The sequence below is a fragment of the Rhinolophus sinicus genome, linkage group LG11 (genome assembly GCF_036562045.2).
Source record: "Rhinolophus sinicus isolate RSC01 linkage group LG11, ASM3656204v1, whole genome shotgun sequence".
In the NCBI taxonomy this organism is placed as follows: domain Eukaryota; kingdom Metazoa; phylum Chordata; class Mammalia; order Chiroptera; family Rhinolophidae; genus Rhinolophus; species Rhinolophus sinicus.
The window spans coordinates 10,223,544-10,240,575 of NC_133760.1; the positions used below are offsets into that span (position 1 = coordinate 10,223,544).

Genomic DNA, 17,032 nt, shown 5'->3' on the forward strand with positions numbered 1-17,032 from the left:
CTGGGAGTGGGGATAAGGAAGTGAAGGGTCAGGCTAAGGTCATGACAAAGCGTCAGGCTCAGTATAGGGTCTGGGGGGTGGTCCCAGGAGTGGAGGAGAGAGAATGATCCCGGCGGTGTGGCACCTCCCCAGACAGTAGGTAGCCACAACTCACAGCTGAGAGGCGGCTATCCATGAGGGTTTCCCAGACCAGCTGTCCACCGCCCAGCTTCGTGGCACAGTCGGAGCCCCCGAAGCCCTCAGCACAGATGCACACGCCCAGGCTCTGGGGGACAACAGAAGGAGGCTCAGAAGGAACCCTGAGCAACACTCATGTCCCACCTGGCTTGACCTGTCCCACCTGTACCTGGTTACAGGTCCCTGCCCCATTGTGGGCGTTGCAGTTTTCAGGACACAGAGCCATGCGGCAGTGTGGGCCAGCCCAGCCCTGGGGACAGCGGCAGAGTCCAGCACCTGCATCCCCATCATGGGGCACACACTCCTGGGGGACAGGGCAGCTCCCAGGGCCCCCTGACCCGCAGCGGGCAGAGCCCACCGAGGCATTGAAGCCCCAGGACGAGGAGCCGTTGGCCTCCCAGTGCAGCACGAGCAGCCCTGTGGGGGAGAGGCCAGAAACATGTAGCAAGGTCCCAGTGCAGGCGCTGCTCCACCCCAGGTTTTGAGAAGCCCCCATGTAATTGGGTAGGGAAGCAAGGTACCTCGGTCATCCACGATCACTGCCATGATTTACTGTCCTGCACACCACACACACTCTCCTTCATCAGCCCATCAAGTTCCATTGGTTTTAAAACCTCAAACTCTCATATTCACCCATCTGGCCTAGCCACCAGCACCAGTTCCCCCACCCCACCCCCACCACTGGTTTTCCTGGGTCCCCTACACTCTGCCTTTTATAGCAGCCCATGAATCTGATCCTGTCACTCACAACCTCCAAACCTTCCATAGCTCCCTCCTGCTCTTATGTAAAACCAAGTCTCCTTAGAAAGTAGACTGGGTAGAACGCACGGGAATTAATGATATGTAAAACACTGCCTCCGTACAGTTATATTTCTTAAACAGGAAAGCCCTACAGGCCCTCTGACATCATCACCTCCCATTCTCCGGCCCTCGGCTCCAGCACCACCTCCCCTGCCCGCTTCTCAGGGCCAGGGCACCTGCTATTCCTCCTCCTGGAGAAGTCACCCTCGCCCACACCGCCCCCTTCAGGCCTCAAGTGAAACTTCACCTCTGCACAGAAGCCCTCACGACTCCCCAGACAGGCCAGGCGCCCACTCTCTTCCACTTCCTTATGTCCCTCACTACTCTGAGCCTTTTTGTTCGCCGCCCCCACCACACACACACTGTAGCACCTTTGCTACATGCAGACAGCACCTTTGTCCCCTGTTCACTGCTGCACCTCCAGAATCTAGCGCAGGCCTGGCTCACTGCAGGTGCTAAGTAAACACTTACCGAGTGAAATGAAACAAGGGCCCCTCAACTGCAAGGGGTCTACAGTCCACCAGCTACAATTCTGCCCTCTCTCCAAGCTTGGAGCCGCTCTGATTGACAGCATTTCCAACCCTGGGCCCTTCAATCGCCATGGATAACAAATTATTTCTAGTGAATCTCCATGGGACTAAGCTGGGTTTCTCTCAGCCCCACTGATGTTTGGGGCCTAGAGAACGCTGGCTGTGAAGGCTCCTGTCCCCTGTAGGAGCAGCACCTCTGGCCCCACCAGGAGATGCCAGTAGCACCCCCATCATGACAACCAGACCATCTCCAGACATTGCCAAATGTCCCAAGGGTATGATGAGCCCTGGCTGAGAACCATGGACTGAGGGGACGCTCAGGGACCCTCACACCAGCCCCATTCTGTGTGCCCCAGCATGTCTTGCTCGGCCCTACTCTCCAGAGGCAGCCAGCGCAATCCTCTCTACTTGCTTCTCAGCTGAAGAAACTGAGGCCCAGAGGTGGCGAGGGACTGTATCACCCAGCAAGTCCGTGGCAGAGTTGGGCCGGGTCTTGAGCCCACCTCAGTTGGCAAGGTGCAGGGTCAAGGGATACACAGCACAGGACAGAGCCCCCCCCCCCCAGTCCCCATACCAGACAGGGCCTGCACAGTGAGGGGTCTGTCTCGCCGCTGGCCGCAAAAGGCAGCAATGAGGCTACGGTCCGACTGCACGACTCCAGTGTCCAGGAAGCGGGGGAAGCCATCAAAGGCCAGCACATAGCTCAGCTGCAGGGGTACAAAGCGGAGGATTAGGGGTCGATGAGGATGAGAAAGAGGGACGCTTGGGGTCTGGAAGGAGGAGTTTAAGGGGATCGGGCAATGTGAGACGGGGAAACGGGCTGTTTGAACATCCTGGGTAGATTTTCAAACTGGCACGGAGGCTACCATTTCCCTGGTGTGTTGACAGCAGACATGGCTAATCAATCAGGCACTGTCACCTGGAGCCTTTTTCTCAATCCACAGCTCCTGGTGGCCACTATAATTGATCAGAATTGGCACACACAGTGTAAATGTTTGCGATGCCTGGACTGGGGCAAGGGAGTTTGAGGACCTGGGGAACGGAGACTCGGAGTCCAGAAAACAGGAGGTGATCTGGGAACCGGGAAGGTCTGTGGGTGTAGGAATGAAGGGCTGGGGGTCTGAAACAGAAATAGAGTTTGGCGTTTGAAGAATAAAAAAATGGGAACATGGGGGTCTGGGTCTCTCTGAGGAGTCAAAAAGGGTGGGGGAGACATGGGTCCGAGCCCTCGTGCTCTTAGAGCTCACCGTGCAGGGGGTGCTGCTGTCAGGGGAGAAGGTGAGGGTGAGTGGCGGACAGAGCGTCCCCGGGGCACAGGGCTGCAGAACCTCTGTGGCCGAGACGACCCACACGCAATAGGACAGTCCTGGCCCGGCTTTTGCTGCTGCACCACCTGGAGGTAGCAGCCCCCCAACCCGGCGTGAGCCTAGTGCCACTGAGGACACGTTGGTGAGGAGGGCACGACCCCCACACTCCCGGAAGCAGGAGCCACCGGCCCTGAGGAAATGGAGGAGAGCCAGTGTCAGGTCAGGCCCGCCCCATCCCACCTCGCCCCTAAGCCCCCACCCCACGTGGCTGGCCCCTGGCTCACCGGGGGTCCCCGTAGTAGCCGGGGGAGCAAAGCTGGCAGTGGGCACCCTCAGTGTGGTCCTGGCAGAAGCAGAGCCCGCTGAGGTTGTCGCAGTGGCCATGGCGTGGGTCCCCATGCCCGTTGCACTGGCAGGGCCGGCAGCCGCCCGAGCCCGTGGCGTTGCCAAAGCTGCCAGGCCGGCACCGTTCGCAGTGCTCGCCCCACGTCCAGTCTGTGGAGGCCCCAGCAGGCAGGACGCAGAGTCAGGGCCAAGGGCAGGAAGGGGCCTGACCAACTGGCTCAGCTGATCCCTGACCCAACCTGGCTGCTTCAAAGGAGGGTAACCAGCGCCCCAATTGGGGTAATAGCAAGTCCCAAAAGGAGGCCCCATCAACGAGATGGGTGGCACTGAAGCCCGTCTGGGGTCATGAGCAGGCAATGGGGCAGGAGGACCCAGAGCTGGGTGAGGAGACACTGAAGCCCACGTAGAGAAAAAGAAACTGGAGCCCTAATGAAGCTCCCTTGAGGCCAGTCCGGGGGAGTTCGGGAGGAGGGCAGCTCACCCTGGCACTCATCGCAGAAGCCAGGCCCCCGCTTGCGGCAGTGGCTGTGGAAGTTGCAGCCACAATCTCGGGAACAGCGGGGGGCAGGGGGTCCCGGGGCAGGCGTGGGCAGGGGCAGGTCAGATGTCCAGCCCAGGTCACACATGCAGGTGAAGTCAGGGGGGCCACTGCACACACCATGGCCGCAGTCCTCCAGGCACCTGAGGGGCCGTGGCAGGGGTGGGGGAAAAGTCTCCAAGGCAGCCCCCCGTCACCCCACTACACCCCATCATCTCCATGGCAACACCAACACAAGCTATTGCCTGTTCCACTGCCCTGGACTACATTGCTGGCCCTATCTCTAAAGTAACCCCACACACGTGGCAACTCGTCTCTATAGTAACAACACATCACCACTGGTGATCGGTTCTTTGTGAAAACCCTGTTTCAGCTTGGTCCTCCTCCATCTCTACTGCTGAAGACTACAGCCCGCAGTCTGTGAGGGACCTATCTCCACAGTAACTAGTGTTACGTTGGGGACCCTATCACTCTAATGAGGACCTAGTCTGCAAGGTAAAAACCCGACGCTCACTGAGGATACTGTTTCCATAGGAGGGATCTCAGCACCATAATCACTTACTCCCTCCACCTCCAGTGCGCCCAGCCATGGGGCAACATCTCCATGGAAACCCATGCCCCACTCACGTGCGGTTGCAGTATGTGATACCATCGCCTTGGTAGCCCCGCTGGCAGTGACATTCATAGCTGAGGGGCGTGTTCAGGCAGGTTGCCCGCAGGTGGCACCGTGCCAGGCCCAGGCGACACTCATCCACATCTGGACAACGGGCATATGCCCAGCGGGCAGGGAGGGCCACAGACAGCCCCAGACCCTCCCCCACCCACAGGGAACAGTTACCCCCACCCAGGGGCTCTGAGAAGTCCCCCTGGAGGCACCTGGTGGGTGAGAGATTGAAGAAGGGGGTGGGATGAGGGAAGATGATAAAGAAAGAAGAGACAAGGGACAAGAAAACAGTGACAGAGAGAGGAGGCCAATAGAGAGAGAGAAACAGAAATATGAATATGGAGAAAGAAACAGGAGAAATGAAAGAGAGAGAAACCAAGAGAAGTCAGACAAAAAATATTTTAAAAGACAAACAGAAGAGAGACAGAGACAGGACTACAGTGAAAGGGAGAGAAGAGACAGAAACAGAAAGCCAAGGAGAAAGATGACAGAAAACAAGTCACAGAGACAGAGAAAAAGTGGAGAGAAAACAGAAATTGAAATGGAGAGAAAGGGGAAAGGAGAGAAAAAGAGATGATGGTAGGGAATCAGGCAGAGGGGCAGAGAAACAGAGCAGCCGTTAGAATTCGAGCTGTGGAGAGCCCCCCCATCCTGCCTGGCCCCCCCATCCTGCCCGGCCCCCCGCCCCTGTCCAGGCCTCACCGTCCCAGCGTGGGGTTGTCCTCATTGCCACACCAGCCACACTCGTGACTCTGCAGACACTCATGGCAGGTCAGGAAGCCATCACAGCTACGACACCTCGGCTCTGAGTGCACGCTACAGGGTGACAGGTGACGGGGGAGGGGGTGTCAGAGCCCAGCCCCCTCCACTGGTCTCCACCCAGCCCTCTATGAGCCAGGCCACCAGGATCGCACCTGTCATCCCAGCCTCGGCAGCCACCATGTGGGTACCGGGCCAGGTAGGCAGCGAACAGGAAGCAGGTGTGAGTAGACTGGCACCAGGCACACTGGCTGGAGTTGGCCAGGCAGTCATCACAGGTCAGGCGCCTGAGGGTGAGGAGAGGAGCCGGGGTCATGCCAGGGCTGCCCAATACATACCCCCTCCCTGGGCCCACTGGGACTCACTGGCTGCAGAGAGGGGGACATTCCTCCGGGCTCTTCAGGGCACCCCGACCTCGGCCCCGCCGGCTGCACGCTGCGTCCCCTTTGCGGTTGGTGCTCTGATGCCACTCACAGAAGGCGTCCTGGGGGGTTGGAAGAGTAAGAGGCAGCTTGGCCCTCTCCCTTGGCTTCGCAGCGCCCTCCTTTCCTAAACTGCTTCCCCCACAGACCCCTGCAGGTCCCCCTCTTCCCAACTGCCCGAGTCTCAGACTTTCCTCTTCAGCCAAAGACAGCCACGGCTTCTGCCTGCCCAGCACCTACTCTCTTTTTGGGCACTACACCCTTTGTGTGATTGAGGTGGGAATCCAGAGGTGAGCAGGGGGCTACCCCCCCCCACACACACACACACATATATACACTGCCCTCATCAACTAGTCCCAGGGTCGGTCGGCACAAGACCCAACCACAGCCAGTGAAACGTACTTCTGGGATGTCTGTTGACCTGAGGGGTGACAGTAGGGTAGGGACAGAAAGGTGCTGTCCCCTTGGCTGAGTGGGGGATGAAAGTCCAGAGCGCTGTGGCTCCCTGCTACTCCCAAGGAATGACCATCCACGGAAAACAAGGATGTGCAATGGGGGGAGGGGGATGCCTGACCACGTGGTCCGAACTGCTGGAGGTCCCAGCCTGAAGACCTGCTCTTGGACTCTGCAGCCTAAGCCCATAAATGATCCTCTAGTGAAAAGGCACTGAGTTGGGATTTTGGCCCTTATGACAAGGAAAGTCCCGACTGACTGAAACCCACTCTTCAGCCCCTCTTCTCTGTGCCCCACCTGGCTCTTGCCTGCAAATCAAAGACAATGGCCCCAGCTGTCTCCCCCAACAGCCATCAGCCATCATGCCCCCTCCCCCCGCCAGTTACCCACATCAGCCCTGGGAGGCCCTCCCCCTTTCCTAGTCGCCTGCTTGGGCTGCGTCCATCTCAAGACAGGCCCTTTGTGGCCTGGTGGGCACCTGGGTGCAGGCGTGGCAGTCGCGATGCTCCTCACAGAGTGGGCAGAGGGCGGGCACCAGTACCAGCAGGGACCCACCAGCCCCGTCGTCCCCACAGTGGGCCCCACTCTGGCGCAGGTGGCAGGTGGCGCTCGTCAGGCACCAGCCGCAGCCCTGGTCGGCCAGGCAGCCCAGGCAGGAGGAGTAGGAGGCGCAGGCCGCCGAACGGTAGGGCTCCAGGAAGAAGAAGGAGATCTCCTGGGGGAGGAGGCATAGGAGGTCAGGGGTCCATGTTCTGGGTCAAGGGTCAGGAGCTGAGGTTTGGGGTAGGGGTCAGAGTTTGGAGCTAAAAACTTAAGTCTTTAGAAACAAGGTTGAGAACTCAGGTGTATAGAAAGTCAGGATTTACAACATCAGCAGACCAAAGGGGATGAGGGTTGGAGACAATCTAGAGATTAGAGGTCAAAGTACGGAGGGCAGAAGTCAGGGGCAGCAGGGGCAGGCCAGGAGGAAGTAGAGATGTGGGCAGGGGTCAGAATATGAGAACAGGTCAGAGTCTGGGGTCAGAGAGCGGAGTCTGGAGGGTGCGAGGTGAAGCTGGCATTCAGAGGCCAAGGTGTGTCGTTCAGAAAGCCCAGGGGATCTGAGGCCCAGGCCTGGGTACTCACGCTGCCTCCTGGCACGCCGGTACGGTCCCACAGCAGGGTGAGCTCGCTGTGCCCAGGGCCCGCCGAGCCGTTGAGCTGGCCCCGGATCTCTACTGCGTATTTGTGGCCCCGGCCAGGCAGCGGGAAGAGACGAGCAGACCCTGGGCGCTGTAGCCGCCTCGTCTCCTTCTCCTGCTGAGCCACCCAGCGTCCCACCTCCTCCTGGGGTGGGGGTGAGGACAGAGAAGGACCTCAGCACTTCCCACACCTCCCCAACCCCTGAAGCCCACCTAGCAGCCACCTCCTCCTGGAAAGGACATCTCAGGGTTCCTTAGAACCCCAAGAACCCTCAAGTGCCCCCAAATCCACCAGCAACCTTCCTCCTCCTCAGGGAAGTCTGACTTCATAACACAGACCTTCCCTACCTGCTTCAAAATTCCCCCCAAATTGTGTTCACAACTGAAAACCCCAGGGCCCTCCCCTCACAAATGATACATCTCCTGCTTCTGATTTCTCCTCAGTCCTCCCTGCACACATAACCCAGCCCCCGTCTGAACCATAAACAGTCCGCTGGGTGTCCCAAGCACCCTCACCATGTTCTCTGTGTCGGGGCCACGGGCCATCCTGGCCAGGACATGCAGGCGCTGGGCCCGGGCCCACACGGCCACGTCCTCGGCCCCTGGCCCGCCGGGCCCTCCCGGCAGCAGTGGGTGGATGAAGCCACGGTAGACTAGGGATACGTCGGTCTCTGGACTGGGTGTCAGAGTGATGGTTGTGCTGCGGACAATCAAGACCTGTGCCAGCCAGGGAGGGGGTGTCCGTGAGTGCATCTCTGAATGGCGCACAGTGCCCGCACTCCTCAATCACTCTGGGAGAAGAGTCGGACGCCAACTCAATCAATGGATAACACGGTCCCAGGGCCCACTCATCCCCACCTCTCCTTAAACTTCAGGGTCCTCTTCCCCAGTGCCCCACCTCTCCACCTAAGCCCTCGGGAGTCCAGATCAAAATTTAAAAAAAATTTTAAAATTTAAAAATCCCGGGCTGGCCCGGTGGCTCAGGAGGTTAGAGCTCCGTGCTCCTAACTCCGAAGGCTGCCGGTTCGACTCCCACATGGGCCAGTGGGCTCTCAACCACAAGGTTGCCAGTTCAATTCCTCGACTCCCACAAGGGATGGTGGGCAGCGCCCCCTGCAACTAAAAATTGAACACGGCACCTTGAGCTGAGCTGCCACTGAGCTCCAGGATGGCTCAGTTGGTTGGAGCGTGTCCTCTCAACCACAAGGTTGCCAGTTCGACTCCCACAAGGGATGGTGGGCTGTGCCCCCTGCAACTAGCAACGGCAACCGGACCTGGAGCTGAGCTGCGCCCTCCACAACTAAGACTGAAGGAACAACAACTTGAAGCTGAACAGAACCCTCCACAACTAAGATTGAAAGGACAACAACTTGACTTGGAGAAAAGTCCTGGAAGTGCACACTGTTCCCCAATAAAGTCCTGTTCCCCTTCCCCAATACAATCTTTAAAAAAAAAAAAAATCTCTTAACTACAAGGTTTGGAGAACTTCCAGGTTAGTGAACACATCCATGTGCCAGGAGGGCACCACACCCCAGCTCCATGGGAATGAAAGCTCCTGTGCTCAGGACCCTTCTGGACCTCACTCTATGTATCATGTTCTCTGTTATATAATTAACCAGTACGTAAGTGTTTTTTAAAAAGAGCCCAGATCCAACATTCAAAGTGACAGGTATATGACATGATCTATTGCTAGTAGGTGTTTTTGCAACTGCAAATAAATGGAACAACCCAAGCGTTCATCATGGGAGACTGTTTAAATAAACTACAGTACTATAGCATTAGAAATAAGTGGAATATTATACAGCTGTGAAAAAATGAGGGTGTTTCTTAAGTTCTCTTATGGGAAGGTTGCTGGGATGTAAGTGGTAGTATACTACTTTTTGTGCAAGAAAGAAAAATGATTAAAAGTCACATCTACTTGCATTGGAATAGGTAGACTCTGGAAGGATATAAGAATGAAATCCAAATAGATCTTCCAGAGCGAGTTAGGGTAGTCTTGAGTTGCAGGGATACAGGATCCAGCTTCCCACACTGAGAGGTAGGGGAGTGGGGTAGATGGGAGAAACCTTTTCACTCGACAACTTTTTACCTCATTTTGATTTTTAAACCATGGGACTATACTATATTACCTATTTTAAAATCAATAAGGAGCTGGTAGCTCTTCAAAAAGTTCAACATATAATTACCACACGACCCAGCAATTCTGCTCCTAGATATATAGCCAAAAGAGTTGAAAACAGGTGTTTAAACAAAAGCTTGTACATGAATGTTCATAGCACCACTATTCACAACAGCAAAAGGGTGGAAACAACCCAAATATTCATCAGCTGATGAATGCATGTAGCATAACCATACAACGTAAGATGATTCGGCCCTAAAAAGGAATGAAGTTTTGACGCATGTGACAACATGGATGAGCCTTGAAAACATGCTAGATGAAAGAAGCCAGTCCCAAAAGGCCACATATTATATGATTCGCTTTATATGACATAAGCAGAGATGGCAAATCCAGAGACAGAAAAAGGTTAGTGGTGGCCAGGGGCCAGGAAGAAGAGAATGGAAAGTGATTATTTAATGGACCGGGGTTTCCTTTGGAGCTGAGGAAAATGGTTTGGAACTAGATAGTGGTGACAGTTGGACAACATTGTGAATGTGCTGAATGTCACTAATGGGAAATTTTATGTTATGTGTCTTTTACCACAATTTTTAAAAATGCTTTTAAATCGGTAAGAAAAATCAGAGGCTTGAATATAAACACTTACAGGGTAAACACAAGAGAGATAAAGATCCATTTGGAAAACAAAAACCCTAGGACCAGCCCTTCAACACTGCACACTAGGTCCCATCCCCAGCTCCCCACCTTATCGGGCTGGGACGCGTTGGGTGGCTGCTGGAAGGTGAGCAGGTGCAGGCCAGGAAGGAAACTCTGGGTGACACAGGCCTCCAGGGATGTAACGAAGACAGGTGCGGGCCCCCACCAGCCCACAGTGCCTGAGATCTGCTCCCCTCGGCAGCGGGCCTGCTCTGTGAGGACAGGAGGGTGGGCGTTGGGGGTCAGTGTGGGGTGCAGAGCTGCCCCCTCCCACATTGCCACTGGTCACTCACCAGGCCGAGGGAGGCAGCTCTCGTTGTGCACGCACCAGCCTAGGGCACCAGGCCCCCGGGGAGGAGCTGCAGGGCCGCTGAATGCAAGGCAGGCCTGGCAGTCACCTAGGAGGCGGCCCAGGCCTAGGCAGCTGGCAGCCGGACACTGCAGGGAAGGAAGGGGACAAGGGTTATTGTTATTGTCCACTGGGGCTTAAGGTATCTGGGAAGGGCTGTGGATTTAGGAGTTTGGGGGTAGAAGGGGTCAGGAAATTGGAGAAGGGAATTGAAAGCTGGGTTAGAATGCAAAAGATCAAGAAGAGAGGGGCTGGGGATCTGGGGACAGATATGTTCAAAAGGATTGCAGAGGGGGTCAAAGTTTAGGGTCAGCAATCAGAAATCAGAGATGCTCAACTTAGGTGTGAAAACAAGCATAAGCAAGGGGGATGTTGGAGGGGGGTAGTCCCTCTCCACTTGCTTTCAGCAGAGGGATACACTGAGGGCTTGTCTCTGTGCTAGGGGACAGTCACTCACCGCCCCAGAGGGGGTCCCAGGAGGCGGTGCAGCTTGGCAGGCCCCCTGACACCAACTGCATTCAGGGTCTCGGGAGCAGACGCTGTGGTCTGTGTACATGGAGCAGTAGTCCAAGTGGTACTGTAGAGAGATGGGGGTGGCGGAGGGGGCTCCTCAGACGGGGGCCTGCTCCCATGTCCCCACTCACTTTGATCATCCCAGGGAACCCTGACTGCTCAGCAGCTGGAGGACCCCCATCCAATCTTCTCCCAGTCCCAAGGACCACTGCCCCTCTGCCCTCAGCCCGAGGGACCTCCATTCCTTCTCCACTGAACCTGGGGGCTGACCTCATTCTCATGGCCCTAAGAACCCCTACCCTTTCTCCCAGGGACCCCCAACTTTCTCCCTCATCTGTGGGAACCATGCTACCTCCTCCCCAACCACCCTTTCCCTATAACCCCAGTGCTCACATCTGGGGCAGGTGCCTGGAACACGAAGGGGGGAACCTTGTAGGCCATCAAGTCCCCGCGGGGCCGGCCACTGTACCCACCAGCCACCAAGAGGACACTGCCACCAAGCACAGCGGCCACATGTGAGTACCGACCGCTGGGAGGCGCTGCTCGGCCTAGGAGAATATAAACCGCAAGGACATAAGACCCCGAATGCCCTCCCATCTTCATGGCTCCCCTGCCCAGAGAGCTAACCCTGACTCTCCTATGCCTCAGCCCAGTCTCCTAGCTCCTGCCTCAACCCACCTGCCCAAGGAAACCCTCCTGACCTGCCTGGCCCTGCACCAGCTCTAGTCCTCTCTCCCCTAGGGTTCCCACACCCCTGCCCGTGTCAGCTTTCAAACAGAGCATGATCTTTGGGGTCAGAAAAATTTGGGTTCAAATCCTGGGTATGACACTTACTTGGGTTCAAATCATGAATCAACTGCTGACTAGCTGTGTGGCCTTGGGCAAGAGACTTGACTTCTCTGAGTCTGGGTTTCCTCCTCTATAAATGGAACCATCATCCCGCCCTTGGGGAGCTGTGAGGCAGGCTGCCTGGCTCTCACCTGTTTCTGTTTGCCCAGGCACCAGCCTCCCTTTTGGTGACAGCCTCTGATTTTCCTCTGGAAAACCACCCTCTCCCACTCCCAGTCCACAAGGCTCAAGTTGAGCCATCCCTGCTTCTGGCAGAAATGGGGCTTTAGCCAAACCTATCAGTTCAGGAATGGGACTCAATTCCTACAATTCTTGGGGAAAAAGGCACTCTCTCCCCTCTGGGCATTTTAAAGGGGTAAAATATAACCCCAGAGCTGCTGGTGGCCACCTACAAAAGGCAAGGCTGCTAGAGAATGAAGTAAACCCAGCTGAGAACTGGATTGAGAAATGGCTAATACTACCATGTGAGCACCTGGATCCAGCCCAACCTGAAGCCAGGAGTTTTCACTCAAGTGAGTCAAGAAATTCTTTTTGCTTACGCTGGTTGGGTTGGATTCCTGTCACTTACAATCAAGAGTCCTGACTGACAGATCAGTGATTGGTGACTCCCCCACCCTCTTAATAACCTGTATGCTCTGTAAGCACATGGGACTCAGCTCAAGGAATCACAAACTATAGAGGAGGAAGAGGCCTGCAGAAACCTCACACTCTCGCCTGCCCAGTGAAGGGACCTAAAAGAGGGACAGGGACAGGCAGAGGAGCCCTGTATCGGAGGTCTTGCATACCAAGCCTGAGTTTTATCCCTGACGGTCACATCAGGTTCCTTGGGGACCCTTCCTCCTGTCCACCCCTTAAGTGTTAATGTCCCTTCCTTATGCTTGTTTTCTGTCCTTACTCTTCTGTTCAGTGCGGTGCGAGAACAGACAGGCCTCTGGGAAGTCCACAGTCCCCTGAAATGATATGCCCACTTTTTGCATATAAATTTCTTTCTGAGGAGAGGGCCTGTGGCTTTCTTCCAGTTCTGAAAGCAGCCTCTGATCTAATGAGTTTGAAAGGTTCTCCACATCCCCTTCCAGGTGAGTCACCTGGCCCTGCCCAAGGACTCCAGCTGCTAATGGAAAAACAACGTGCTGAGCCCTTCCCTAGGCTGTCTTCACTCTTCATGCATCTTCTCAATTTATTCTCACAACATCCCAGTGGCTTCAGTGTTATTATAATCCCCATTTACAGATGGGGAAATTGAGGCACAGAGCGATTAAATGATGGTTTTTGTACAGATAGTTGTTTGGGGCCAGTCATCCTGGTTCTGCCACTTGCCCATTGTGTGACCATGAAAAAGTTGCTTCTTCATGGGCAGTTCCCTGGGGCAGCTGGAAACTGGCAAAACCTGGATTGGAACCTAGATCTGATGCTGACATAACCGCCTCCCATCTCCATGGCAACAATGCCCTAGTCCTGTCTGTGGTCCAGGCTTGCCTCCTGAACCAGCTCTAACAGGACGTCTTGCTCACCCTTACAAGGACTGCAGTGGCTCCTGTCCAAAACCAGATTCGCTGTGGGGGGTAAATGTGACCGTCAGGAGCCCATCAGGGAATAGAGGGGCCACTCACCCTCAGGGGTTCCTGGTGGGGCAAGCTCAGCCCCTGACACCCACTGATGGCAGCCAAGGTGGTAGAAGAAGATTCCATCTTCATAGCACTTTTCCTCCTGGTAATGGGTGTGCACATTGCCCCCTGGGAAAGTAGGAAAGAGGCATAGCTGGCAAGCCTGGGGGCATGGGGGACACTCACTCAAGGAGCCTCAGCTCATGGTTGGCCAGGGTCCCTGGCAGGCAAGCAGGATCGGGGAAGCCTCCTCACCATAGACCACCATGTAGTTGCCCAGGACACTGGCTGTGTGGAAGGCTCGCTCCCGCGGACCGTGAAGCCCATCCCGGCCCTTCAGCGTTGTCCACACGCGCCGATCCACGTGAAAGAGCTCAGTGGAGTTCACCCGCACAGAGAACCTACAGGGGTGGGGCAGAGGAGGGGTTCAGGGCAGGAGGGGCCCCCTCCCTCCTCTGCGCGATTGAGAGTTGAGTGATCAGCCAGGATTGAGACATGCTGTGACTGGGTTTATGTCCCCTCCCATGGGCAGGACCCAGGTTGGACTCATGTCTGGGTTCCCCCCATAACCTCGCCAGGGTTGGACACCAAACAGAAGATGGTGGGAAGGACAGATGGTGGGAGTGTGTGGAGAAGCAAGTGACCAACTGATTGAATGAAAGATCAGAGGGTGAGTGAGGGAGTGAGTGAGTGAAGGAAGGAAGGAAGGAGCATGACTGCAGGAGTCTATCAGTGGGCAAAGAACAGAAAAGACTAAAGGCCCAGGTGTTGGGCCAGGCCTGGCCCTGCAGGGCAGGGGTTGTGGGGCAGGGCACTCACCGGGCAGTGGAGGGCCGATGTCCACCGTGAACCAGCAGGGCACGAGACGGGGCGTGGAACACCATGGAGTGGCCGGTGGCGGCAGGGGGCCGCCCGCCTGCCGGAATCACCTGCTCCCAATAGCCCCCACTGATACTGTCAAGGTGGAAACGGAAGAGGCCGGAGGAGAAGAGGTCGTGCTGGGTGCGGCCACCTGACACGTAGAGCCAGATGTCGTCCACTAGGGCGGCTGCGTGACCTGCCAGGCCTGGTGGCCCCGAGGAACTGGAAGCAGGTGGTGCCAGGAGCTCCCAGTGGCCCCCGCCCAGGGGGCTAAAGGCCCACACATCGCTAGTGAGGGAGCCATCGGCCAGCTCACCTCCCATCAATACCAAGGAGCCGGCCCAGGCCACAGCCACATGGGAGTGACGGGCAGCCTGTGAGGAAGAGACCAGAAGATAGAGATGGAGAGGGGAACAGATGGGAACACAGAGAATGACAAAGAGAGCCAGACATAGACAAAGAGACGCAGACACTGAGAGAAAGACAAACAAAGGTGAGACAGAGACAGAGAAATGCAAAGAGAAAAGAGACAGACCCAGAAAGACAGATATATGCAAATAAAAACAGTGGGGAGACAGAAACACAGTAAGAGAGATGGAGTCAGAGAGACAGGAATGACACAGAAAAGCAGAGAGAAATAGAGGTACAACCCAGAGAAAAGAAGACACAAAAACCAAGAATCTGAGACAAAAACAGAGAGATGGACCGATAGAGAGACAGGAGACACACAGAAGGAAAAGATGCAGAAAGGGAGCTAAAGCAAAACAGAAGAAAATACAATAGAAAGCAGACATGGATGAGTAGATGTTCCCATATCAAGCTGTGGGCTGTGGGGACTGTGGGGTGAAGGGGTGGCTCTGGGGGGCCCTGGCTGGGACTGACAGAGTGGACAGGTGCCTCCAGGCAGGGTGGAAGTAGGGTCCATACCGGGGCAGGACTCAGGTCCCAGCGCTCCCAGGTGTTGGCAGAGAAGTTGTACAGCACGAGGTCACCCAGGGCGCTGTTGAGATTCTGGCCTGTGGAAGGTAGACGGTTTCAAGCCCTGGCCACAGGCTGTCAGGTCTGCAGTCCCCAGACACACACCACATATGCTCACCTCCAAAAACGGCCAACAGCCCCGGCGGGGACAGGAAGGCACCAGCTGCCCCAACACGGGCAGAGAAGGCGGGGTCCCCAGCACTCACGTTGTGCCACCAGCCAGCCCCCTGGTTCTCCCACAGGTGCAGGTCACAGGCACGTCCCAGGAAGCCAGGCTCACAGCGACACGGTCCCAGGGGCTGGGGGGAAGGGGACACAGAAGTAGGAATAGAGAGAGAGAAAGAGACAGAGGCAAAGAGAGACACACAGAGACAGGAAGAAAACAGGCCAACAGACAGGGGAAGAAAGGGATATAGACACAACCAGAAGAAAGAGGTGGAGAAAAGAAGACAGACCAAGAGAAAAAGAGAGACCCAGAGAGAAAAATGAGGACAGACAGAGGACAGGTTGGCAAAGGGAGACAGTGGTAAGGTCAGTGTCAGCCTGAGCTGGAAGTGCTCACATCTGGGGAGGGCAAGGCAGGAGGGCACAAGGCATGATCCAGGTCCAAAGATGGATACGCATGGCTCAGGGCCAAGGTCAGTGATTGAAAGTCCGAGTCATGGCTGGGGGCCCAAGGCCAGACAGAGTGGCGGGGTGGGAGGATGGAGTGGGGCCTGGCAAGAGGAAAAAGGGCCGGTTCCCAGGTGAGAGGTGGGTTGTAGATGAGGACAGGAGTGGGCTCACGTAAAGGAGGGGCCCCAGATGAAGGTGGGGTTGGGTTGGAGTAATACGTGAGGTGGGATCTAGAAAGGGAAGGTAGTACTGTGGGCGAGATCAGGGTCCCTGGTGGGGTCAGTGTCATGGCAGAGGGTGGGATGGGGAAGGAGCTTCAGGAAGGGGCAGAGTCGGATCCAGGAGATGGGAGCAGCAGGTGTGGTCACAGCTCAGAGCCCCAGGAGGACACAGCTGGAGACAGGCTCACCGAGGCGCAGGTGCCATGGCTCCCACAGTAGGCTGAGCATTCCTGTAGGCTGCAGTCAGGGCCCCCCCAGCCTGGCTCACAGGCACACAGCCCTGGGAGCCGACACTGCCCGTGGCTGTGGCAGCCCCCCGGGCACAGGGAGAAGCGGAAGGAGGCATTGAAGCCCAGCAGGTTGTAGTTGGCGTCGCTGAAGAGGTGCAGCAGCATCTGTGGGCACAGGTGGGCAGGGCTGCGGCACCGAACTGGGGGGCCGGCCACTCCTGCCCCATCCCCACCCCACGCCCCCAAAGGGGTCCCCACCTCCTTTGCCTCTCTCCACCTTTCTCAGTGCCTGTGTCCTGTCTGATGTCAAGTCTCTCCTGCTGTGTCTCTGCCCCTCCCTGTGTAGATGCACCCCCTCACCCCGCACTGCATGGAGAGCGTCCAAACACTGCCCACAGCCCGGCCCCACCAACCTTGCCTGAGGAAGCCTCGATGGGCGGGGGCCGGGTGCTGCCACTCAGACTGGCAAGCAGGGGCGCACGGGGGGAGTCGCCATCGTACACGAACAGGTAGTCATATGTGCACTCCGTGTCCAAGAAAAGGAAGTCCAGGAGGATTCGGTGCTGGGGGCTCGGCGCTGGGCAATGAGAACAGGGGGCCCGGGCTCAGACGTGGACCCTCTCCACACGCCTCCGTGCAGCCCACTCGATAACGCAAGCCCTGCTCCACGTGATTTGGGGGGCCCAAAGATGAGTTTGACCTGGGCCCTGCCGTGGATGGGCGCTGATCTCATAGCCCAGGGAGGTCAGAGCGGTGACAGCAAGAGGACAGAAGTTCAGAGAAAGAATTGCAGTATCAGCCCTGGAACTGGCTCCTGAGAACA

The 17,032-nt window shown here is 56.5% G+C and overlaps 1 protein-coding gene across 1 annotated transcript in view; it reads right to left on the reverse strand.

Moving 5' to 3' along the window:
• The window catches only part of MEGF8 (multiple EGF like domains 8), a 40,156-nt gene that overhangs the window by 17,797 nt on the left and 5,327 nt on the right, over positions 1–17,032 (reverse strand). The window contains exons 2-25 of the mRNA XM_019713724.2: positions 16,623–16,786; positions 16,168–16,374; positions 15,262–15,442; positions 15,093–15,181; positions 14,124–14,539; positions 13,560–13,705; positions 13,311–13,433; positions 11,245–11,399; positions 10,796–10,915; positions 10,283–10,427; positions 10,038–10,201; positions 7,694–7,894; positions 7,122–7,322; positions 6,475–6,711; positions 5,487–5,605; positions 5,277–5,408; positions 5,065–5,178; positions 4,326–4,574; positions 3,642–3,841; positions 3,100–3,310; positions 2,756–3,005; positions 2,083–2,215; positions 347–594; positions 155–265 (exon numbers count right to left, since the gene is read on the reverse strand). Of these exons, the coding sequence (XP_019569283.2) occupies positions 155–265; positions 347–594; positions 2,083–2,215; positions 2,756–3,005; positions 3,100–3,310; positions 3,642–3,841; positions 4,326–4,574; positions 5,065–5,178; positions 5,277–5,408; positions 5,487–5,605; positions 6,475–6,711; positions 7,122–7,322; positions 7,694–7,894; positions 10,038–10,201; positions 10,283–10,427; positions 10,796–10,915; positions 11,245–11,399; positions 13,311–13,433; positions 13,560–13,705; positions 14,124–14,539; positions 15,093–15,181; positions 15,262–15,442; positions 16,168–16,374; positions 16,623–16,786 (4,316 nt within the window). The remainder of the gene's footprint in view (positions 1–154; positions 266–346; positions 595–2,082; positions 2,216–2,755; positions 3,006–3,099; positions 3,311–3,641; positions 3,842–4,325; positions 4,575–5,064; positions 5,179–5,276; positions 5,409–5,486; positions 5,606–6,474; positions 6,712–7,121; positions 7,323–7,693; positions 7,895–10,037; positions 10,202–10,282; positions 10,428–10,795; positions 10,916–11,244; positions 11,400–13,310; positions 13,434–13,559; positions 13,706–14,123; positions 14,540–15,092; positions 15,182–15,261; positions 15,443–16,167; positions 16,375–16,622; positions 16,787–17,032) is intronic.